At 41.6% G+C, this 23,179-nt stretch overlaps 1 protein-coding gene across 4 annotated transcripts in view; it reads left to right on the top strand.

Annotated features, from left to right (window-relative positions):
• The first annotated feature begins 1,915 nt into the window (after positions 1–1,915).
• GNL2 (G protein nucleolar 2) overlaps positions 1,916–23,179 on the top strand; it is a 27,525-nt gene continuing 6,261 nt past the window's right edge. For 3 of the 4 annotated variants that reach the window (XR_007516593.1, XR_007516592.1, XM_049878798.1), the window contains exons 1-13: positions 1,916–2,127; positions 4,203–4,287; positions 5,266–5,360; positions 7,155–7,294; positions 11,354–11,538; positions 13,410–13,476; positions 14,215–14,289; positions 14,391–14,549; positions 15,117–15,230; positions 18,782–18,910; positions 19,673–19,777; positions 20,564–20,722; positions 20,948–21,061. Coding sequence is in view for 2 of the 4 variants with exons in the window: in XM_049878798.1 (XP_049734755.1) it covers positions 2,064–2,127; positions 4,203–4,287; positions 5,266–5,360; positions 7,155–7,294; positions 11,354–11,538; positions 13,410–13,476; positions 14,215–14,289; positions 14,391–14,549; positions 15,117–15,230; positions 18,782–18,910; positions 19,673–19,777; positions 20,564–20,722; positions 20,948–21,061 (1,491 nt within the window). In the remaining 2 variants the exon portion in view is untranslated. The remainder of the gene's footprint in view (positions 2,128–4,202; positions 4,288–5,265; positions 5,361–7,154; positions 7,295–11,353; positions 11,539–13,409; positions 13,477–14,214; positions 14,290–14,390; positions 14,550–15,116; positions 15,231–18,781; positions 18,911–19,672; positions 19,778–20,563; positions 20,723–20,947; positions 21,062–23,179) is intronic. The other variant, XM_049878799.1, reaches the window with a different exon arrangement.

The raw sequence follows: 23,179 nt of genomic DNA, 5'->3' as shown, positions 1-23,179 counted from the left end.
TTGATAGCTCAGATTATAAAAATAGATGGGAAGGTTGTATGATAGATGCAAGCAGAGTATGAAAACAGGAGAGAAACAACCCACCATATCATCTGGGAAAATGAAACTCCTTGGCAAGACTTCACAACAGCCTGATTCAAAATTTCATAATGAAATTATGTCTCTGATCAAAGCCTGAATGAGCTCATGGACTGATTTTTACCATTTGTGTTTATTCTGGTTTGCACCAAGTCGAGGCATCAGAAATACATTAACCTATTCGTCTCTCTGGGAGTGGGTTATTGTACCCTTGTTTTGGGGGACCAACATGACAGTGTGAGGCTGAAGGGGGTATCTTGGGATCCTCACAGAGCATGAAGTTGTTTCCAACCCGTTCATGAAGATTCCCTAGGACACCATGTCAGGGTCAGGGGCTTCCTAGCAAAATTGTGCTTAATCCCGTGATACTTGCCCTTGGGGCAATAAAAGTGAGACTCAAGGCAAAGAAGGCATTTCCAGCTCATGTCTAGGATGTGGCCTGTTTTTGCTCTAAAAAGAGTGATTTTGGGTTTGTTTGTTTCAAACTCAGAGAAATAAAGACTCAATCATTCCTCCCTCACTTTATAACGAGTTGTTTATTTTTAAGGAATGAGCTACACCACAGGCCTGAATCCACCCTTCCTCCTGCCTAACCGTCTCTTCTTTGGCCTACCCTCAGGGCACAGCGTTGGCTATTTCCTGACAACCTGAGGTACCAAAAAAGAAGGCAGGGATTCTTGGTTGAAACACTGGCATCTAGAGACTTTATTTTGGCAAGTAGAAACCACTGGTTTTACCGCGCCCTTCCCCTTTAGGGCAAGGGGCATTTCCATTTATTCATTCCTTCATTCAATAAATATTTATTGAATTCTTACTATGTTTCAGGTGCTGTTCTAAGACCTGGGGACACAGCCTGGTGAACAAGCTTACAAGGTCCTGCTCTCAAAGGACGTATATTCTAGCTTGGGAGAAGCAGCCTATAAACTTGTAAATAAAATAACTCATCTCAGCTAGTGATCAGTGCCACGAAGTAAATAAAACAGAACAATGTCAAAGAATAACTGCAGGAGGATGGGGGAGGGGTGGCTGACTAAACAGATTAGGCAGGAAAGACTTTTAGGAGTAGGTTGCTAGATAAAATACAGGATTCCCAATTAAATGTGAATTTCAGATAAACAACAATTTTTTTTTAAGTATAAGTATGTCCCCTGCAATATTTAGGACATACTTATACTAAAAAAATTGTTGTTTATCTGAAATTCAAATTTAACTGGGCATTTTATATTTTTATTTGCTATATCTGGCAACTCTACCAGTAGGTGACATTTAAGCTGAGAACTGAATGACCAGAAGCAACCAGCTATGCAAAGATTCAGGCAAACAGTGATTGAGACAGAAGCAACATCAAGTGTAAATGTCAGAATAGCCAGAGACAGAGAGGTACAAATGAGGTCAGATAAATCGGCAGGGCCGAATCATGCAGAATCTTGTAGGGATGACAGAGAGTTTACATTTCTTCCTTTCTCCCTCCCTTCCTCTCTCTCTCTTTCCTTCGTAATTCTGAATGGTGATAGACTATTGGAGTTTCAAGAAGGGTGGCACGATCTGATTGTTATTTGGCTGCTGTGTAGTCGTCACTTCTGGAAGATAATTAAGCTTAAGCTTCGCCATTGACCTGGGAAGAAGCTTCTTTGTTGCGGGGTGGACCTAACTAGGAGCTCATGGCCGCGCGTCCAGGGTAACTACGCGGTTGCTATGGAGGGGCAGCTTGGCGGTTGCTAGGGAGAGAGAAGGGCCGCGGCTCTACGCTGTGCGCGTGAGGCGGGGGCGGAGCCAGGAGTGCGGCGGCGCGCGTTGCGCGTTTGCAGGTTGTCGCGCAAAGAAGGGGAATGGCGCGAGCGGAAGTGACGTAGCCCGGGGACACGTGGTCTGGAGTGGTTCACGCGGGTCGCTTCGGCCCATCCTGGGAAGTTCTGATCTCTTTTACCCGACGTTAGGCAGACGTAGCGCTTAGACCCGGCTCCGGCCCAGATTCCGCCGGCAAGATGGTGAAGCCCAAGTACAAAGGACGGAGCACCATCAACCCCTCCAAGGCCAGCACAAACCCCGGTACAGACGGCGGGGCTCGCCGAGGGTGGAGCTTGAAGGAAGCCTGGAGGGAGGACTCTGAGGGGACCGAGGGGGAGGAGGGGAACCTGGTGGCGTTGCTTGGAGGAATCTTGAACTGAGTGGCTGTTGACGATGAGAAGGGAAAGGAGTGCGACATTTGGGGTAGTTCCTTCACCCGGCGGCAGTGAGGAGGCTGACATCTTTTTCGCCTGGAGGGCAAGGCCCAGGCACCTGGTCTAAAGGGGGAAAGTGAACACCCAGGCCCGGCAGCCTTAGGGCCTCTCGAGTTAAGAGAGCCAAAGACTAGGAAGTTCTGAGTTGAAAGGCAAAGGCGCAGTTAAACTTGCCCTCCTGTGCTTCTGTGTTAGTTAGGTCAGGTGTTGAAGCCCCCCCCCCCCCCCCGCCCACAACAGATTTCGGTCTTATATTATTCCAGCTTTCCCCTTGAAGAATGTGCTACGTAAATTAGATAAGGTCAGCTTCAAAGTGGTGTGGGCCGACGCAGCGAGCCTTTTACACTGGATACCACGTCACCTGCCACCTTAGTTTTGATCATTTAAATGAGAAAGGAATTACAGATTTGGCCCTTGGAATCATCCCATCTAGTAAAATGCATAGAAAACCATAGAATAAATACGGTCATTTCAATAAAGATGTCTTTGGGAATGTGTATCCGCTTTGGTGAGATTCCACCTAGAGGATGAGCAAGATGGCCTTCGTGGGGAGTCCCTTCCATTTGGGTTTAGTCAATAAAACTTTCATTTAAAATGTGATTTAAAGGTTTTTGACGACTTTAATGCATGTTGAGTGTTTTCCCTGGTTGTTAACAAATTATTCAATTTTCGTAGAGTGGAATCTTAGACTGTTAAACCTTAAAAAGCCGTTGTTGTTGTTGTTAGTTGCCCTCCAGAGTAGAACTGGTCCATAGGGTTTTCAAGGCTGTGACCTTTCAGAAGCAGATGGCCAGGCCTGTCCTCAGAAGTGGCTCTGGCTGGTTCAGACTGCCCTTTCTGCTAGTAGTTGAGTGCTTCACCATTTACACCACCCAGGGAGTCCCTTTGAAAGGCTCTTAGAGATCATAATTTTATAGCTGAGGAGACTGAGCCAAAAGAGGGAAAGTGTCTTGTTGCAGTTGACACAGTTGGTGAGTCGTAGAGCCACTAGTCTTTCTGTCATTTCAGCCTGCTGAACTATACCACTTCAGGGGTAGATGGGATTTGAAGGGCTCCCAAAATAAGAAGCTAGGTTAATATTACCTTGTTTGTTAGTCTTCCACTCTCTTTCTGGGAGCCCTGGTCACACAGTGGTTAAGAGCTCAGGCTGCTAACCAAAGTCCGGCAGTTCATATCCACCAGCAGCTCCTTGGAAACCCTACAGGGCAGTTCTGCTCTGTCACATAGGGTCGCTGTGAGTTGGAATCGACGGCAACGGGTTTAGTTTGGTCTCTCTCTCTCAGATATAAAGCAAGAATTACTACCTATTTTACAATTGATTCAACCAAAATGAAACGTTTCCTACACTTATGTACCACAAAGTTGTAGTCTACATGGTGCATTGCATGTACTAGGCCCTCAGTATTTGATAAACTGAGACACAAGTATGTGACTTAGTGGTTAAGAGCACAGATGGTGACCGACTGGTGGGGTTCAAATTCTGGCTCTGTCACTTAGTAGCTGTGCGAACTTGGGCAAGTTACCCGACTGCAGTGCCTCGGTTTTTGAGTCTGAAGAATGGGGATAGTGTATCTCTCTTTATAAGATTATTGTATAGATTAAATAAAACAATGTCTATAATGTGGGCAACATGGTGCCATAATTAGTGCTCAAAAAATATCAGCTGTTATCGTTATCAAACACAATCCCATTGAACGAACATCAAAGATGGAGATAGCTTTGTTTGACCATGTAGCTTCAAATAATAATAATTTTGTTGGAGCAGAATAAGGAGGAAATAGAGATTTTGTGGTAAGGTAGCAGCTTGCCTAGTTTGAGTGAGCTGGTTTGTGCGTTTTGAGCAGTGACCGTACTTAAAATTGTTGGTTGTCAAATAGTGTGTTGTCTGCTTTTGCCTCCTAGATCGAGTACAGGGAGCAGGAGGTCAAAACATGAGGGACCGGGCCACAATCCGGCGCCTGAATATGTACAGGCAAAAGGAGCGCAGGTGAGCACCAGACACCGCCATCTTGTCTTTCCTTCATGCTCTTCACTTGTAACTGAGACCTATTAACCCTTTGATATTCCCACCCGCACTTTTCCCAAATAGAAGTAGGATGTTTTCAAATATCTACCGTAAAATTTTTCTATAGGTATTGTTATCATAAACTGTTCATTTAAGATTAAGGCCATGGGAGTGGCTGGTGAAATAGTGATTGTGTCGAAATACTCCACAACAGTTAGATGTTTCATTCTCACAGCCTCAGCCTCCACCAGTGCCACAGTCTGAGTTAGATAGCCTTCGGATAGAAATTGGGTTTTCTTTAACAATGAATATGTAGGACTGTAGGTACAAAGGCAGCCAGAAGACTTGTTCTTTTAATGCCAAACTTTAGATCACAGCATTCTGGCACTTAGAAATTCATCACATCTCTGGGTTCTGCTGAGGCAGCCTCTACCACAGGAACTTGCTGAGTGTGGCGTTTTATTAGCTGGCCTTAATTTGTCTGGCAATTAGATTCTTCATCCATTCTAAAAGATGTGTCTAAAACACAAGCGCCAATGAACTGAATCTGCCTTTGTCACCTACTTTGCAGTTTGATTTAGAATTTTGAGTTCCAGCATAAATTACCCTCTACTTAAAATTTATTTAAACCAGCCTTCAAATCATTACCAAAAAAAACTCAAGGACGTGATTTTATTTTTTTAAAGCAAACAAACAGTAAACAGATTTTTAAACATCAGCACTGCTTGCTATTCATCTAGCGGAAACCATTATGTGCTCTGTTGCAAGAGGTTAAATGGCTTTTGGGCAATCTGTTTCAAATGTAGAAGTATTTTTTGTTCACTGAAATCTATTGCACGATCGTTTAAAACCAAAAAAGAAAAGAAGAGGTCCTTTTGATGGAAAGGGTACTCTGTAAACCAAACTTTCCTGTTGCCAGTCTTCTGTCGTCAACCAAAATCTGTTATTTCCTCGATTTAGAAACAGTCGTGGTAAAGTGATTAAGCCCCTGCAATACCAATCAACAGTGGCTTCTGGCACAGTGGCCAGAGTGGAGCCGAATATCAAGTGGTTTGGTGAGTATCGTGTCCTGTTATTTATTTTTTTCCTTTTTTATTTATATATATGTGTGTGTGCATGTGTATATATAGATATGTTTTGTACTTTAGATGAAGGTTTACAGAGCAAATAGTTTCTCATTAAACAACTAGCGCCCTGTTATTGTTGCTTTACAAAATGTGCGCACCATGGGAAAGGATAGAGTGCTCAGGTGTCTGAGAGACGAGTTTTTTGGCTTTTTTTAAGAGCAGTTTTTGGTGAGTAGAACTCAACAAGGATTATTTGAGAAAAGTAGCTGTGCGAAGTGTTTAGAAAACTAGTAGTGACGGACTTCATAGGTAATCTCTTTTTTGAAGCGAGCTCATGGTGGTTGATCTTAAGTGAACCCTCTTAACAAGATGAGAGCATCCTTAGTGACTCGCATTAACAGGCCATGGGACTGTAATCTCTTAATTTCTGCTTGCCTGGAGAGATTGCTGTTTGAGAGGCGGCGTTGCAGGTGAGCTTGTGCCCTTACCTAGCAGAGTAAGTTCATTAGCCTGAAGTTTCTCAAACCTTTTTCTTAATTGGGTTGTGTTTGAACTGAGTGACAATTAAAGGCCTCATTGTGGGTCCTTCTCACAAGTGAATAGACTGTCTCCAGAATCACAGGGGGTCATCACTTGTTCCTTTAGAAACTCAACCTTTATTTCAGTCTTGGCTTTTGACCTTTCCCTTAGCCACTGCTAGGTGCTTGGGCTCTTCAGATGGTCAGACTCCGTTGTTTACCTGCTGCTGACCTTTGATCTTGGAGACAAATGGCAACTCCTTTTGAATATCTTTTGCATCTTTTCATGAGTGTGATACTCCCTAGGATACTGCATCACAGAAAAGTGCCAAAGAAAATTCTTTAGAGAAGCATTTATAATGGTGTCTAGGAGCTCTGACTCCAGATCCAGACTGCCTGGATTTGAATCCTAGTTCTGCCATTTGTGCGGTCACAAGCAAGTTATTAAAAGTCTGTCTGTTCATCAGGTTCCTCATTTCTAAAATGAGGAGGAAAATAGTACTTATCTCACAGGACTATTATAGTAATTAAATGAGTTAATATATGTAAAGTACTTAGAATAGTGCCTAGCAAATAGTGAGTGCACTGAAAGCATTAGCTGCTATCATCATCACCATCATCACCATCATCACCAGCACCACACACCCCTCCTCCTCTTCTTCTTCTTCCCCCTGACGTTCGCTACAATGTGCTATTTAACTGAATGCATCCTTCAGGATCTCGAACTTAAATGGTATCCCCTGGGTAGTGTTATAAGGGCTTTATTTTGCTCCTTTGCTTGGGTTTTTGGTTAATTGAATAGTTCCTTCAAGCCCCCTTAACCCTGAAAATAGTGTAACTGTTGAACAGAGTTACTGCGCTTCAGGATTCTCTGTCCATACTACTGATGAGCAGTGATTGGCTGCATATTTCTCTGCCAGATCTAACAGGAAGTAGGACATTTGTCAAATCTCAGTTCTATTCAGGGATGTTTATTTTTCAGTTTCATCCAGTCAGGAAATTGGGCTTGGAAAACTATTGAAACCTTTTGTGTGTCTGGGTTGCTGGATTAGGCCATACTGTACGAGTGCGGGAGAGGCAGTTCCCCCCCACCCCCGCCTCTGTCTCTTTTAAGTTTGAAAATGTCTATAAGGGATGAATGATCAGGTGTTTGGGGGAGTGAGAGTGATTTGAAATCTACCTTTCACCATGTCATTGTGAACATGGATAGACAAGTAAAAATGAGTTACTTACTAAATGACAGCATCCTTTATTTGTAAAACAGGAAACACGCGTGTGATTAAGCAGTCATCGTTACAAAAATTTCAAGAGGAAATGGATACAGTTATGAGGGATCCCTACAAAGTTGTCATGAAGCAAAGCAAGTTACCAATGTCTCTTCTCCATGATCGAATCCGGCCTCATGTAAGATGTAGGGTGCCCCTGGTGGTGGAATTTCTTGGTCACACTTCCCTCCCTAACATATTTTTCTTTTGTCTTTTCTTAGAGAATAGTGGCTTTAGTGCAGTTGTTGAATAACTTTCTGAGACTTCTCTTTTGAACCTTTGTTAAGGGGTCTTACCTTTAGCGTGGATCTCATTTTGTCGAAGGTACAGTAGCATCGTGGATAAAGCGGGAGTTTTGCTCCATCCCTTCCTGTAGCTTGTTAGGTTTCTCTGTGAGCCTTAATTTCCCCAACTGTAAAGCAGAGGTAACGCACCTCATGGGGTGATTTGACATGGATTAAATGTCTGTGAAGCGGTTGGCATGAAGTGAGCACATAGTATGCCACATAGTAAGAGCTAAATAGATAATAATAAACCCATTGCCATCGAGTTGATGTGACTCCGTGTGTTACAGAGTAGAACTGAGGGTTTTCTTGGCTGTAATCTTTATGAAAGTAGATTGCCAAGTGTTTCCTTCGTGGTACCCTGGGTGAGTCCTGATTGCCAACCTTACGGTTAGTAGTCGAGCACAAACTGTTCTCAACAACCAGAACTAGATGGTACCCAGCCACCACTACTGAGTCCCAGACAGAACAGGAGAAAAAGGTAGAACAGAATGCAAATGCACGAAGAAAGACCAGACTTACTGGCCTGGAGCAACCCCTGAGACTACGGCCCCCAGACACTCTGCTAACCCAGAATTGAAATCATTCCTGAAGCCCACTTTTTCGACAAAGATTAGATAGGCCTATAAATAAAAAAAATAACACACATGAGGAACAAGCTTCTTAGTTTAATGAAATATACAAGACCAAATGGGTAACTCCTGTCCAAAAATGATGAGAAGGCAGGAAGGGACAGACATTGGATGAATGGTCACAAGGAACCTGGGCGGGGGAAAGAGGGCCATGCTGTTACATTTTGGGGATTGCAACTAATGTCACAAAGCAATATGTGTATAAATTTTTGAATGAGAGATTAACTTGAGCTATAAACTTTCACCTAAAGCACAATGAAATTAAAAAAAAAAAAAAAACTTTTCTCAACACCCAGGGGCCAAATAGGTAATACTGTTGTCGTTATTAGATGCTGTTGAGTGGATTTTCAGCTCATAGCAACCCCATGTGACAGAGTAGAACTACCCTATAGGGTTTTCTAGGCTACAGTCTTTATAGGAGCAGATTGCCAGGTCTTCCTCCCTCAGAGAGGCTGGGTGCGTTCGAACTGCCAGCCTTTTGGTTAGCAGCCAACCGCTTAACCATTGCACCACCAAACCAAAATCAAACCCACTGCCATTGAGTCGATTCCAACTCGTAGTGACCCTATAGAACAGAATAGAACTGCCCCCATAGGATTTCTAGGGCTGTAAATCTTTACAGAAGCTTACCGACACATTTTGTCCTGCAGAGCAGTTGGTAGTTTTGAACCGCCAACCTTTTTATTAGCAGCTGAACGCTTTGTAACCACTGTGCCACCAGGGCTCCTTAAATAGATAAAGTTATTGGTAATATATTTTTCATTTTTAGTTTTTGGTAGGAGAACTTGTTTCCTTAAGTGGTAATTCATCAAACTTTGGAAGAACGTAGAATTAGGATTGGGTGGGTAGGAGACCTTTGGTGTTGCATACACCTTCTCCTCACTTACCAACTATCGCTTTGTTCAACATTTTGCATTTACGACAATAGTGAAAAATCTACCACCGGACTGTTCTGTGTGTTAACAGCATACATCTGGCAGTAATGAACACTGAGGTGCGAGGTGAGAGAAATGCTAACTGTGATGGTTAAGGTTATATGTCAGCTTGGCTCAGCCATGGTTCTCAGTGGCTTGGCAGTTATGTAATGATGTAATTTGGCCGTTGTGTAATGATGTAGTCATCCTCCATTTTGTCAGCTGACGTGGTTGTCCGTCATCCATTTTCACGTAACGCCGATTTCACGTAACAACCTGTTATTTAGAGCCTAACCATATTAAGTGAGGAGAGGGTGTACTTTTCAGCTTTTGTGAGGCCTTGGAAATTTCTTTTTAGCTGAAGGGAAGGGTGCTATTCAGACTGGTTGTAGATTGTTGAAGTTTGAAGTATAGTAAGAACTGAACCTGACTTGAGTGGAGTGAGGTTCACACAGAACCGAAAAAATGGTCTAATGTTTGTGCGCATGATTTTACTTGCATTGAATAATAATTCCCAGAAATGTAGTGAGGACATGAGCTTTAGTTCCAGCATAAGGAGGGCAAGAGAACATTGAGAAGCATACATGTACTAAACAGTTCAAAGAAAAGTGTTTACTTGAAGAACGGAATAAAAACTAATGCCTGGTTATTGCCTCAGGCTTTGTCAATTATGCTTTGTTTTATGATGGACTGGAAGAATGGCACCTATTAGTGGAATGACTGTTTTTCTTTCAGGGAAACACATGAGTGTAATTCATGAACCACAGACAAGCTGCTTATTTCCCTTGTTCTCTTTGTCTGTTCTCCCTAAAGCCATCTTTTAACAAACTATTGAATCCTGTTTATGGGAAGAACAGAGAGGTTCTATTACGGATTTATTGCTTTGTTGCCCCTCGGAGTTGTTCATTGCTTATAAAATCCAGTGCTTAAATCTCTGATGTCACATGCAGCATCTGCAGTTGCAGCAGTCAGCTTGTATTGTGATGCAGAAAGGTATTCAGGGTAATTGGCAAGTTTTCTGTTTTGGCCTTGATAAAAACCTTAACCTGTTTTATTGTAGTGTGATATCTCCCAGTCGTTATAAAATCGAATTCTGAGATTGCTCTGTGCAGTGGAATCAAATCAGACATGCTTTTAACTTTTGCACATTCAGCTAAATGCATATTATAGTTACTATACTTCTATGGCGATAGAGTAAAAATCCTGTAACATTTTGTATATGTACTTTGTTATATACTGGGTATTACTGCCTTATATGTATCAGTGTATAGGATTATATACACACAACCATGTATACTGTAGTTTATTTAAGGGGTTTTCAAGGATAATTTTGATCATGTTTGATTTTATCCAGTGACATTATAACCTAATTCCCATGTAAAATGCAACTCTGTTTGGGGACAGTCCCTTGACGATGGGTAGCGAGAGAACCTGAGGAGACAGTGTTAACTTCAGGACCTTTAGATATGCGAAGCGGGGGTCTCTGTTAAGATCAGAAGCCACAGTGGCGCTCCATCATCCTGTTTAGTATTAGTAGCTGGTGCTTACAAAGGAACTTGTTCTGAGGGGCCAAGAATGCTTTTTTTTGAGGATAGTCTCTGCCGGCTGTTAACATTCTGTTACGTGATAGATCCTAACTCAGACTTTGACTTTAATCCTGCTTCAAAAATTCCTATGCCCGTAACTCCATTATAGGCACATCAAGTTCTAGTTAGTATCAGATTCCTTTTATCACATCTCAACTATTACTTTGGACTTTTGCTAGATGTTTTTCATCTGAAGACTTTCCATGTGCATTTAATAAAAACGTTACCTAAATTATGTTATCTGAAACTAAAACGCATCTTACAAAACAAGCAATTCCTTTTAGCCATGAAAGAAATTAACTTCCAAGAAAAAGTTGGCATTTACAGTTGGTTAAAAAAAAAAACATAAATTTGAGTATGACTGTCCTTGACACAATCTGTGAATTTGGCGAATTTTATGCACTTGTTTGAAAGCTCAAAAAAGTGATCAGAAAAGATAAGTTAATTTTCATCATTGTAGCCTTAATTACATTTGACTAAAGTTTATGATGACTGAAATAAAATAGAGTTTTTGGCAAGTCGTACACAGCTATTCATGTTTGCTTTGATTATTTGCATTACTTTTGTGTTCGCCCAAGGACGCTAACAGAACTTCAGAATAGGGGAACAAGTGCTTACGCCATTTCAGTAAGTGTTTCTGAATTGAAACTAGGCTAAGTCCCTGTTTTTATAGATTTTGGTATGGGTTGAACTTTGGAAAACTAAAAGTAGCTTTTTAACTTCCTGTTTTATTCCCAACGCTGCCTCCCTTAACATTACCTGTAATTCTACTTTCTCTTTAGAATTCAAAAGTGCACATTCTTGACACTGAAAGTTTTGAGACGACATTTGGCCCTAAGTCACAGAGGAAGCGACCAAATTTATTTGCGAGTGATATGCAGTCTCTTATGGAAAATGCTGAAACGTCCACGGAGAGCTATGACCAGGGCAAGGATCGTGACTTGGTGGCTGAGGACACTGGTGTGAGGTGCGGTTTTAAAGTTTATGCACAGCTTCTCATTTACTGTCCCACAACAAAATATTTTCTTTAAACTTATTTTGCCTGCGTGAAGCTCAGTGATTGAACTCATAGATAGTGATCCTGCTTCCTTAGACCGACCAGAAGCGCTGATAACATTGGCCCAGACCGAAAAGGATTTCAGGTGGTTGGTTTGCCATGTGTTTTTATAGTAGGCCTTTTATAGCTCTGTCTCTTCATAGCCCAAATAAAAAATAATAACAGTTTCTTCTTCATTGTAACAGCATTCCATTATACGGAGCCCTGGTGGCGCAGTGGTTAAGAGCTACAGCTGCTAACCAAAAGGTCGGCAATTTGAATCTACGAGCTGCTCCTTGGAAATCCTGTGGGGCAGTTCTTCTCTGTCCTATAGGGTTCCTATGAGTCAGAGTCATCTCGATGGCAACAAGTTGTATTATATTATAGACGAATTAGAAAATATAGTGAAATTGGAAAATGCAACAGAAAGAAAGTAAAAACTCATAATCCTACTACCCGTGTTAATTAAGGGCATCATTAACACCCTGGGAATATCATGGTGTCCGTAACTGGAAGTCTCTGTACCAGTAGGTGGCTCTTGGATTTCAGGTTTCTGTGACCCCCTGAAGAGAATCTGAGAAGTTTATGTATATGCATAAAGGTGGTGGGTATTGGTCGTTGTTTTTATTTTTGTTTTGAATTGCATCCAGGGGGCTGGGTAGAGAAAGGATAACCTTAACATATTCTCATAGGGGTCCAAACCCACAAGAAGGTTAAGAATCAGTCCCTGGTATATATCCTTCTAAGTCTTCCTTATGCTTATTTTGTTCTACAAATATAATACCTTAAGAATTTTAACTTGCCTTTTACTTCAATACATTTTCTTAAATTATTAAGAATATATTTCCATGTCAGTAAATAACCAATAACAATATAATGTTTAATATTTTGTTGTAGCCAGTCCATTATTGGCCATTTATGCTGTGTATAGATAAACAGCGTGAGGGTGAAACGTCCTCTGAGGGGAAGTTACAGTGTTGAAGGATATACATGCCCTTTGATATGTAACTGCACGTTGTCAGCAGTAGGGCTTAGCCAATTTCGTTTCCCCCTAGCAGTGCTAGAGAGTCCCATTATCCCTCACTGGTCTTTTCAATGAACCAGAGTTTTGTCATCTCTGTAAAGAGGCATCGTCCACTGACTGCAGCTGTATTACTTCGTTGAGGTTGTCTGCCCCTCTCAAGCTTTGGTCCTCAGAGACAATGTCAAGCCATCTGAGGCCAAGCAAAAAAGGAGTCAGTTCATTTATTCTTAGAATTATTTGGACTTTCTAGTTGCCTTTTCAACCTTCTGCTGATTTGAATTTTTTACTCCTCCAAAAGGTGTGGTAAGTAATGGGAGAAAGCATATTGTCAGGCCTTTCTTGCGCAGCGTTGCTGGGTGGGTTGAAACGACCAACCTTTAGGTTAGTAGTTGAGCACAAACTTTGTGCCACCAAGAACCTAGGTTATTGTTCAGGTCCTGCCAATTCCATTTCACATTTCTCTGTTGTATTGTCTAATCACATTTACTCTTTAAATTCAGTTTGTTTTCAGTCCCTCTGTGTTTTTGATACCCCTTTCTTTTGGTGGTTAAAAACTACAGTTGCTAACCAAAGGGTCAGCGGTTCGAATCCACCAGGCCCTCCTTCGAAACCCTATGGGGTAGTTCTACGCTGTCCTATAGGGTCACTCTGAGTCAGAATCGACTTGATGGCAATGGGTTTTTTTTTCCCCCTTTTGGTACATGGTTGACTTTTCCCTAAAGCATTGTTTTAATTTTTATAGTACTTCAGTTACTCATTTGGGTGCTTTCTTATTTAGAAATGAAGCCCAAGAAGAGATATATAAAAAGGGACAATCCAAAAGAATATGGGGTGAGCTCTACAAGGTAAGACTCTTAAATTCTCTCTCATTGAGTGGTGCCTTTGGCTTTCATGGTCTTGTCTGAGAAACTGATTGGGATTTATTGAAGCTCTGTCAGGTAGAGTATAGACTCCCCTGCCCATCCCATCCCGGCCCCCCCAAAGAAACCAGGGCTGATGTAGCTGTGTGCATACTACTAATGTGCTAGGTAACTGCATTGTAAAGATACCTTGTATAATAACAACAACCTTCTATATACTCACATTTTCTGTCAATGTTTCTTTAGATTACCTGCTAAAATGATATTCCTATTTAGATGTATACATAGTTAAAACCTCATGAAAACGTTTAAGTTACTGACTCCAGCCCTCTAATTTTAAAGATGAGAAAGCCTGTCTAGAAAGGTTGAATACCTTACCCAAGCTTGCCTTGCTTGTTAGTGGAAGAGGCTTTGTTATCCTGAGTTCTCATCCAGTGATCTTTAACTACCTAGATTTTAGGTTCACAGGCTAGTAATATTCTTGGGAACAAAGACATTCAAGCAAGTCACATAATTAAACAGTAACATAATAAAGGAAACTAGTATCATGAAGGCAAACTAAATTAGTTTTCTGTAAAATACACAGCCTGTAACGGTAGAAACTCTTAGAAGTTTAAGAAGTAAATGATTCCGTTCGATAAAGCATAGCAGTCGTGAAGTAAGATGGGTTTCCTCTAAGCTAGTTTTCCTATTTGAAATGTGGCATGTTTTAAATACCCACAGGTTGAAAAACCCGTGAATTCTGATCACTGGGCCATGAGATTGGCTACAAGCTACTCTACTCAGAAGACTTTTGAAGTCGTCTCTAGATATTTTTCCCAGGTTCCCTTAAATGTCATCCCTCTTTTCATTTTGTTTTTATTCTAGAGCAAACCATTTTTGCCTCTTTGAATTTGCAGGTGATAGATTCCTCAGATGTTGTAGTTCAAGTTCTTGATGCTAGAGATCCAGTGGGTACCCGTTCCCCTCACATCGAGGCTTACTTGAAAAAGGAAAAACCCTGGAAACACCTTATTTTTGTTCTTAACAAATGTGACCTTGTTCCAACCTGGGCAACAGTAAGTATAGCTCCTAATCCCAAACAGACAACTGAGGCCAGTCAGCTAGTGTTGACTTTGAATTATTAGTTCATAAATCAGTTTCATGGTTTCTAGGATTCGGGGCATTAGTCACAGTGCTGCACTCTTGAGATTGTTTTGAGTCATTGGAGTGTTCTCATTGAAAACAAAATCAAAGTGTGCTTTGTTGATGCTGGGGAGAGAGAGGCACTTTTTATCTGTTGACGGTTTCTAATGGGACAGCTGCAGTGCCCCCAGAGGATGAGTGATGGTGTGCCCCTTCAGAAGGAGACAGCTGCCACAGCCACTGGTCTGTTTTACATTATGTCAAGATAATTGCATTTAGCTAGCAATGAAGGCATTTTTGGAATATTGTTTTGCATTTATAAAACAAAGACAAAGCATTAACTGTCATACTTGGAAAAACATCTCAGAGAATGATAGCTAACATTTTCCTTAGACAACTGTGTATTTGCAAAGCAGTTCTGTAATTCAAGCTTCAATTCTTCTCTGTATTGTAAATAAACAAGTTGCCATTTACCGGCATCTTTTCTTTTTTGTCTTTAGAAACGTTGGGTTGCTGTCCTCTCCCAGGATTATCCGACACTTGCTTTCCATGCAAGTCTTACTAACCCCTTTGGCAAAGGAGCATTTATTCAGCTCTTACGGCAGTTTGGAAAGGTATTCAGACTCGATCTGTTCCTCCTGGGGTTGTGTGGCTGTGGCTTTGTGTGAGAATTCCTCTTCCCACTGTGTGTCGGAAAGGTACCAACTTCACCCCCCAGATCTTCTTGGTATTGAAAAATGTGCTGTAGAGATGTAAAAACTCAGAGTGTGTCAGGATTAGAAAGGATTCTGAAACGTTTTGTAGCTCCACCTTTACCCATTGCTTCCCATTCTGCGGTATTCGCCGCACCCCCCCAGTCCCTTGTGTTTCCAAGGCCTGCCGTGGTTCCTTCTCCCTCAGGGCCTGTGCAGTTCCCATCCCCTCTGCCTGGGGAGTGCCCTGCCAAGACTCAAGCTCCAGATCCCTGGTCAGGTGTCAGTTCCTCAGGGAAGCTCTGAGACCAGATCACCCTATTAAGTGTTCTCAGAGCTTCCCGTCCTGTACCTGTAATTTGGAATTTGTGTCCTTATTTGATAAATTCTACCTGGCTTCTAACAAAAGGCACATGTTCCTTGGCCCATCCTTCCCTACTTCCCAGAAGCAAACACTTTCAGCTTTTCACTGTTACTTCTGTTATTTCCTCCGTAGTTTAAATGCATGCTTACGATTTTATCTTTGATTTTTTCCCCCCAGTTTTGGGTATTTGTTAAGTTCCTGCTATGGCAAATGAAGAGGTACCTTTCTTACAAGCCACTCTTCCTCCACATGTTCTTCCCACTCCATCTGTTCTCCTTGTATCATCATATAACAATCTTTAGTTAAATTATTGTTCATTCAGTGTTTATATTATGACTGAGTAAAATACTACTCACATCCCATCCACACAGTGTGCTAGGATTATAATTCCTTTCTCATCAAATCTTCTCTTTTCTGAGGCATTAATTGGTTTTGTTTAATTTGTACCTATCACTGATGTATCCCCAAATTCTCTGGCAGTGTGGGAACTCACAGAATGTTCAGACACATCAGGCGGTCAGTCCGCTTCAGTGATGAGCCCGTCGTCCTCTACTTCCCGTCTGGATGGGCGGCTCTCAAGGCCTGCTGCCGAGTCACCTTTTAGGGACTCCCCTTCCCCAGCATCTTGGGATGCCCGTGGCTGCTTCCCTGTGTTGGATCCTTCTTTATTGGGTCTCTTTTCTTCCTCTTTCTTGGTTTACTCCTTCCTTTTCGTGAGACATACTTCCCAGAAGTTTCTGAGAAGGGGTGCTTGAAAGGAACATTTTTGTAGAACTTGCATTCTGAAAACGTCTTTATTCTGCCTTCACACTTGGTGATGCTTGGCCAAATGTAGAACTTTGGGTTGAAAATCATTTTTCCTCAGAATGTTGAAGGCACCACTGCATCGTCTTCTGGCTTCTGACGTTGCTGTTGAGCAGTCTGAGGCCTTCCTGATTCCTCAGCTTTTTTGGCTGTGACCTTTTTTTTTTTTGGTTTTAATCCCTGTTTTAAAATTTCACAGTGATGTACCTTGAGGTGGGTCTTTTATTGTTCAGTGAACTAGGCCTCCGATGGGACTTTTATTGTGATACTGTCTCAGATTATCTCTTTGAAATTTCCTCCTCCCTACCATCATCTCCCTGGTAGTGTAGTGGTTAAGAGCTACAGCTGCTAACCAAAAGGCCAGCAGGTCAAATCCACCAGGCGCTCCTTAGAAACTGTATGGGGCAGCTCTGCTCTGTCCTGTAGGGTTGCTGTGAGTCGGAATTGACTCGATGGCAATGGATTTTTTTTTTTTCTTTTATCTCTGTTGTCTTTCAGGAATTGGGCTTTACCTCCTTTGTTTTCTTTTTAGTATATATACGACACTTTGCTCTACTTTCTGGGCAATTTCCTTGACTTGATCTTCCAGCTGTTCTGTCACACAATTTATTTTGCCTATCACTTTTAATTTCTGGAAGCCCTTTCTTTTACTCTGAATTGTCCTACCCCTCCTCACATCCTATTCTTGTTTCGTGGATGCAGTATTCTCTCTGTCTCTCCGAGAATGTTATTGAGAGTGATATTTCGAAATTTTTCTCTCCCCTGACATTGACTTTGTTTCCTCCAACTTTCTTTGTTTTTCTATTTTTCTTTTCAAGTCACACTCAAATGTCTGGCTGTTCTTGGCTCTCCATTCATATTTAAGGGTGAGGCACTGAAAAGCTGGTAAAAGTTTTATGCATGGGGATGGGCTTGTTGACTGATAGACTTCACTGTAGGGTGATTGGATAGGGACCCAACTATTTTGTTGGCGGACACTCTAGATAACAGCATCTGTCTGTCTTTTCTCTTGGGCCTGTGTTTCTCCCCAGAAAGGACTCTTCTAGCCTCTAGCCTCTGGCGGCACCTAAGCCCAGCTACCAGACCTCTGGGAACTCAGTGGGAGTAAGGGGCTGGGGCCCTTACAGTTCACTATTTACACTTCCACTTAATCACTCTGAGAACAACTGCGTTCAGCAGCTACTATTCTAAATCTTGGGTTCCTTTTGAAACATGCAGCGTTTTAAAGAACATTATCTCCCAGATCCATTTATTGGGAGGATTTGAGAAGATACATTTCATCAAAAGTAAAGAGTGAGCCGTATAAGAGGAGGGGAGGGGACCCAAGGCTCTGCTCTCCTTCTGGGTAGGGAAGTTGTGTGCCCATGCTAAAGGAGAGAGGGTAGACGTGTGGCTGTTTACCGGGACTTGCAGCCAGCCCTCTGGTTTTCAGCCCTGCCCTCACAGGTATCTGGTACCACCAAGTCCTGAGGCTTTTTGTGATTGTTTGGCATTATTTTTATCTATTTATTTATTTTAGTTTTCAGTATTTCTACCTTTGCAGCCACTTAGCTTTCATATTTTATCGTGGGCCAAGCCAGATACTACTTTTTAGCTTCTAGTATTTTGTTAGCATCACAGGTTAAGTCTTGCTGTCTCATTTCCAACTTGTTCTTTGACCTGTGGGTTTATATGTGTTAACCCTCACTGCTGTCATTCTAGTGGAGCTTGGGGAGGGGGTGAGGTAAGCATATATGTTCAATAGACCATCTTTAATCGGAAGGGCCCATTCATTTATTTATAGATTCTCCTCTTGATAACAAACTGAGCTCTGCCTCCTTGAGACTTTCACCCAGCAGTCTTAACTTCTGAGTTTTTTTTTTTTTTCCTTTGTTGTTTATTTTTGGCAATGAAAATACAAAATGTATTGTGCAAAGAAAGGGAGTCATTGGAGTAGGTCATGGGATTGTCAGTTGTTGAATCTGTAAGGTTTTCTTCCCTGAAGACGTTTTATCAGTGGATGGTGTTCTTCTGAATTGATGACTAACAAGCTGTTTCTTTCTTTGTTTCTCGACTTACATACTTTCAACCTTAAAACATTCAAAGGTAATTTCACATGATGACCAAGGAAATGACTCACCTCTGCTTTATTAATGATGATATGTATCCAGCTTACTCAGACGATGTAGGTGGCATGTGTCTAGGCTTCAAATCAAATTGTGGTCTCAGTTTTGCACTGTATTCTTTATTAACAAAGTAACACAACCTGTTTGTCTGAGGGGCTGTTCGTGACTGCACGTATGCTGTGTATTCTTTTTTTGAACAGTTGCACACTGACAAAAAACAGATCAGCGTTGGGTTCATTGGCTATCCAAATGTTGGCAAGAGCTCTGTGATAAACACGTTGCGCTCCAAGAAAGTTTGCAACGTAGCCCCCATTGCAGGTGAAACCAAGGTATGTCTGGCTTCAGGGGGCCTTATTCTGCATATTTTATTTTCAGGGAGGGTGATTGTTTAGCACATGAAGATTTACACCTTCTTCTCTTGATCGAAGACCACCATTGAGAGTTTAGGTTTCCACGTAGTAGTTTGGAATGTACCAGAACTGTGTCTGCCCACTTTGATGAGACTAAGAGTACTGTGTATGCCAGTGTGGATTTGGTATGACTTAGTAAAGGCTGTTCGTATTTAAAAAAAAAAAAAATTCGTATTTAAGTCCGTTTTAAATTGTTGTCACTTTTTACTTGTTTATCAAACAAAACTAACACAGGGATATTTGATGCCTGGGTTTAGAAGGAAAACTCAACCTTAGAGTAGATTCTGACCATTGGGGGTCACACCCTGGAACACAGAGTGTTTGGGGAGCAGCATGGTTCTGCTTGGAAGAAGAGAGGCCAAATTGAGTACTAAGCTTCCAAGAGTACTTTTAAAAACCAGAGAAAGGTTTACTAGGCATTGTTGCACAATGCTAGTTGGAATCATGCTTCTGCGTTATTTTTAGACTCTTAGCCAATGGAAACTGTATTTTTTACTTAGTGGAAGTGTCTCATGCTGGTGCAAATAGAAGAGAGGGTTAATAGCTCAGTTACTGAGCAGGTTACTTTTCTGTGACTCTCACCTCCTCTCCTTTCTAGATACATGCAGGAGCATCAGGGGTTGTGAACTTAGACTCTCAGTACTTGACAAAGGGAAGTCTTTGACATTTTTCTGTCTTCAGGTCTGGCAGTATATTACCTTGATGCGTCGGATATTCCTAATTGATTGTCCAGGTGTGGTTTACCCCTCCGAGGACTCAGAGACAGACATTGTGCTGAAGGGAGTTGTGAGTATTACGATTCTGATAGGTCCTTTGTTTGCCTTTTGGGGGAAGTGTACTGTGGGGAATCCTGGCTACCTTTGCTTTTTACTCATTCAGAAGGCAGCTTGGGGTCAGCCTGTCTGACCAAACTTTAGGAATATGATGCTGACCAGGGCAGCCGTTCCATTTCACGTAGTCCTGTTTGAGGAGTTCGTGAAACCATGGGCATATCTGGTCAATATCATCCCACAAAAGAGTTTTTAGTTTACACACGGGATCCAAAGGGAAGCAGGGCCTGTTTATGTTTAGTGATAATTCATCTTCGTGGGTTTATGGGTTGAGTCATTTTGGAACCCAGTCATTTCCTCACTTGTTTCTGAATACGACCGAAAACTTTAAATGGTTCCACTTAACTTTAACCAGTGCTTCTGGCTATACATCCTGTGCACATTCCTCCCCTTTTTTCTTAAACTATTCGATTCTGTTTGTGTCCTGGCATTGGCAGGCTTTTAACCATTTCTGCAAGTGAGTAACATGAAGCATTCCAAACTTAAACTGTTTGTGAAAGCCACAGTTAGTTCGTGGTGAACTGGGATTAAAGCTGAGTTCTGGGCTCCCACTGCTATAGTTGACTCTTGGTGGTGCTCCTTTCAACCGACCACGTCTAGCCACCTCAGAGATGGCTCCCGCCAGGCTCCACTTGCCCTGTGGTGTTGAAATCGATTTTCAAATGTGGTTACAAAAAACACTGGGAACGTCACTGCTTCCATAATAAAGTTTGCAAGCAAGAAATTTCCTGTTAATATCTAGGTTCAAGTTGAAAAAGTTAAGACTCCCGAAGACCACATTGGTGCTGTACTTGAACGAGCAAAGCCAGAATATATCAGCAAGACATATAAGATTGATTCTTGGGAGAATGCCGAGGACTTCGTTGAGAAGCTAGCTTTCCGGACCGGGAAGCTATTAAAGGTGCACCAGGATCTGTGAGAATTTAAACTGTCACGTACATGCTGTTAAGAGTGGCTTCTTGCAGGCAGTGTGTATGTGGTGTGGACCTTTTCTATATGTACTCTGTATGCAGTATGAAATTGTCTAGCAGGCAATGAGGAATAGCTGGGAAAACTGAAATGCTTCCAAACCGGGAGATGATTTTGTTCTTTGACTTTAATTTGGAGCATTTCTATGGCATTGCAGGGTGGCGAGCCAGACTTGCAGACTGTGAGTAAGATGGTCCTCAATGACTGGCAGAGGGGCCGGATTCCTTTCTTTGTCAAGCCACCCAATGCAGAAGCCTCGGCAGCCCCCCAGGTAAGAAGATGATCCTCAATGACTGGCAGAGAGTGGACCCATCTCTTGGGAAACATGGTTACTGACCTAGAGGTAGTGTCCTTTGATTGCCTCCCTTTATGGAACACCTTCTTCCATGATTGAAGGAATTTCAGCTGTAGTGTCTCTCATTCCAGGTGCCATTGCCATGACCTTTTGCGGGGGTGGAGACTAATAAATAGATGTATGCTAGAACTCCAAGCATTAATACCAGTCTTTGGGGACTTAGAAGAACAAGGCTCATTAAACGTAAATGCTCTTCTGCTACCTGTGTCACTTGTCTTATGCTTAAAAAGCAAGCCTTCCCAAGATTCTTTTGTTTAACAGACATTATTAGAATCAACTGTGTGCCAGGCACAGGGAAGAGAGAAATGAAAAACATAACTCTTGCTTTCAAGAAGCTTGTGTTCAATAGAATATCTAAAAGGAAACAGGATCTGAATGACTCTATGAACCAACTAGCCTCAGTAAACATATATAGAACCAAAACCAAACCCACTGCCATCAAGTCAATTCCATCTCATAACGACCCTGTAGGACAGAGTAGAACTGTCCCGTAGGGTTTCCAAGGATGTAAATCTTTACGGAAGCAGACTACCACATCTCTCAGCTGGTGGGCTTGAACCGCAGATCTTTAGATTAGCAGCTGAGCACTTTAACCACTGCACCACCAGGACTTCCCCTATGTATAGAACACTCCACCTCAAAACACCACAGTATACATTCTATCCCAGTGCACACGGATCATTCTCTAGGATAGGCCACAATTTAGGTCACAAAGCAAGTCTTGATAAATTTAAAAAGATTGAAATCATTCAAAATACTTCCTCTGACCACAACAGAGTGAAGCTAGAAATCAGTAGTAAAAGAAAAAAACCTGGAAAAGACACAAACATGGAAATGAAACAACACACTATTAAACGACCAATGGGTCAAAGAAGAAATCACAAATTTCTTAGAGTCAAATGAAAATGAGAGCACAACATACCAAAACTCAGGGATGCAGTGAAAACAGTAGTACTCAGAGGGAAAGTTACAGCAATAATCTTAGAAGCACACAGCCTACCCAAACTGACTCAAGAGGAAATAGAAAGTCTCAAAAGACCTGTAACAAGTTAAGAGGTCAGATCTGTGATCAAAAACCTCCCAAAAAATAAAGTCCTAGGCCAGATGGCCTCAATGGGGACTTGTACCAAAAACTTAGAGAAGAATTGAAACCAGTACTGTTTAAACTCTTCCAAAAGATAGCTAAAGAAGGAATACTCCCAAATTCGTTTTATGAAGCAAACATAACCCTGATACCAAACTGACAAAGACACCACAAGAAAACTCCAGGCCAATATCTCTTATGAATATAGATGGAGAAATCCTCAACAAAATACTAGTGTACAAAATCCAACAGCATATTATAAGACTCATATGTCACCACCAAGTGGGATTTATTACAGGAATGTAGGGATGGTTCTGTACTAAAAAATCAGTCAACATAATATACTACATCAGTAGAACAAAGGAAAAGGTCCACATGATCATCTCTGGATGCAGAAAAAGCATTGGATAAAATCCAATACTTTTTCTTGATGAAAACCCTGCAGAAGATTGGAATAGAAAGAAAATTCCAAGTATGATTCAGGGCATATGTGAAAAGCCAATAGCTAACATTATACTTAATGGAGAAAGACTGATAGCTTTCCCCTTGAAATCAGGAACAAGACAAGGGTGCCTGCTCTCACCACTTCTATTCAGTATTAGTGGTCCTAGCCGTAGCAATAAGTCAAGAAAAAGAAAAGATATCCAGATTGGAAAAGAAGAATCTCTATTTGTGGATAATAGATCCTATATGTAGAAATCTCAGGGTACATGCGAAAACTAGAGCTAATAGAAGAATTTAGCAAAGTTGCAGGGTACAAGATCAACAAACAAGAACTAGCAATGAGAAATCTGAAAGAGAAATTAGGGAGACAATTTACAATAGCATCTAAGAAAATAAAATACCTAGGAATAAATCTAACCAGGGACGTGAAGGACTTACGCGATGAAAACTGTGAAACACTGCTGAAAGAGATTAAACCCAAAACCTGCTGCCGTAGAGCTGATTTA

The sequence above is a fragment of the Elephas maximus genome, chromosome 3 (genome assembly GCF_024166365.1).
Source record: "Elephas maximus indicus isolate mEleMax1 chromosome 3, mEleMax1 primary haplotype, whole genome shotgun sequence".
NCBI lineage: Eukaryota > Metazoa > Chordata > Mammalia > Proboscidea > Elephantidae > Elephas > Elephas maximus.
This window is presented reverse-complemented; position numbering and strand designations above follow the sequence as displayed.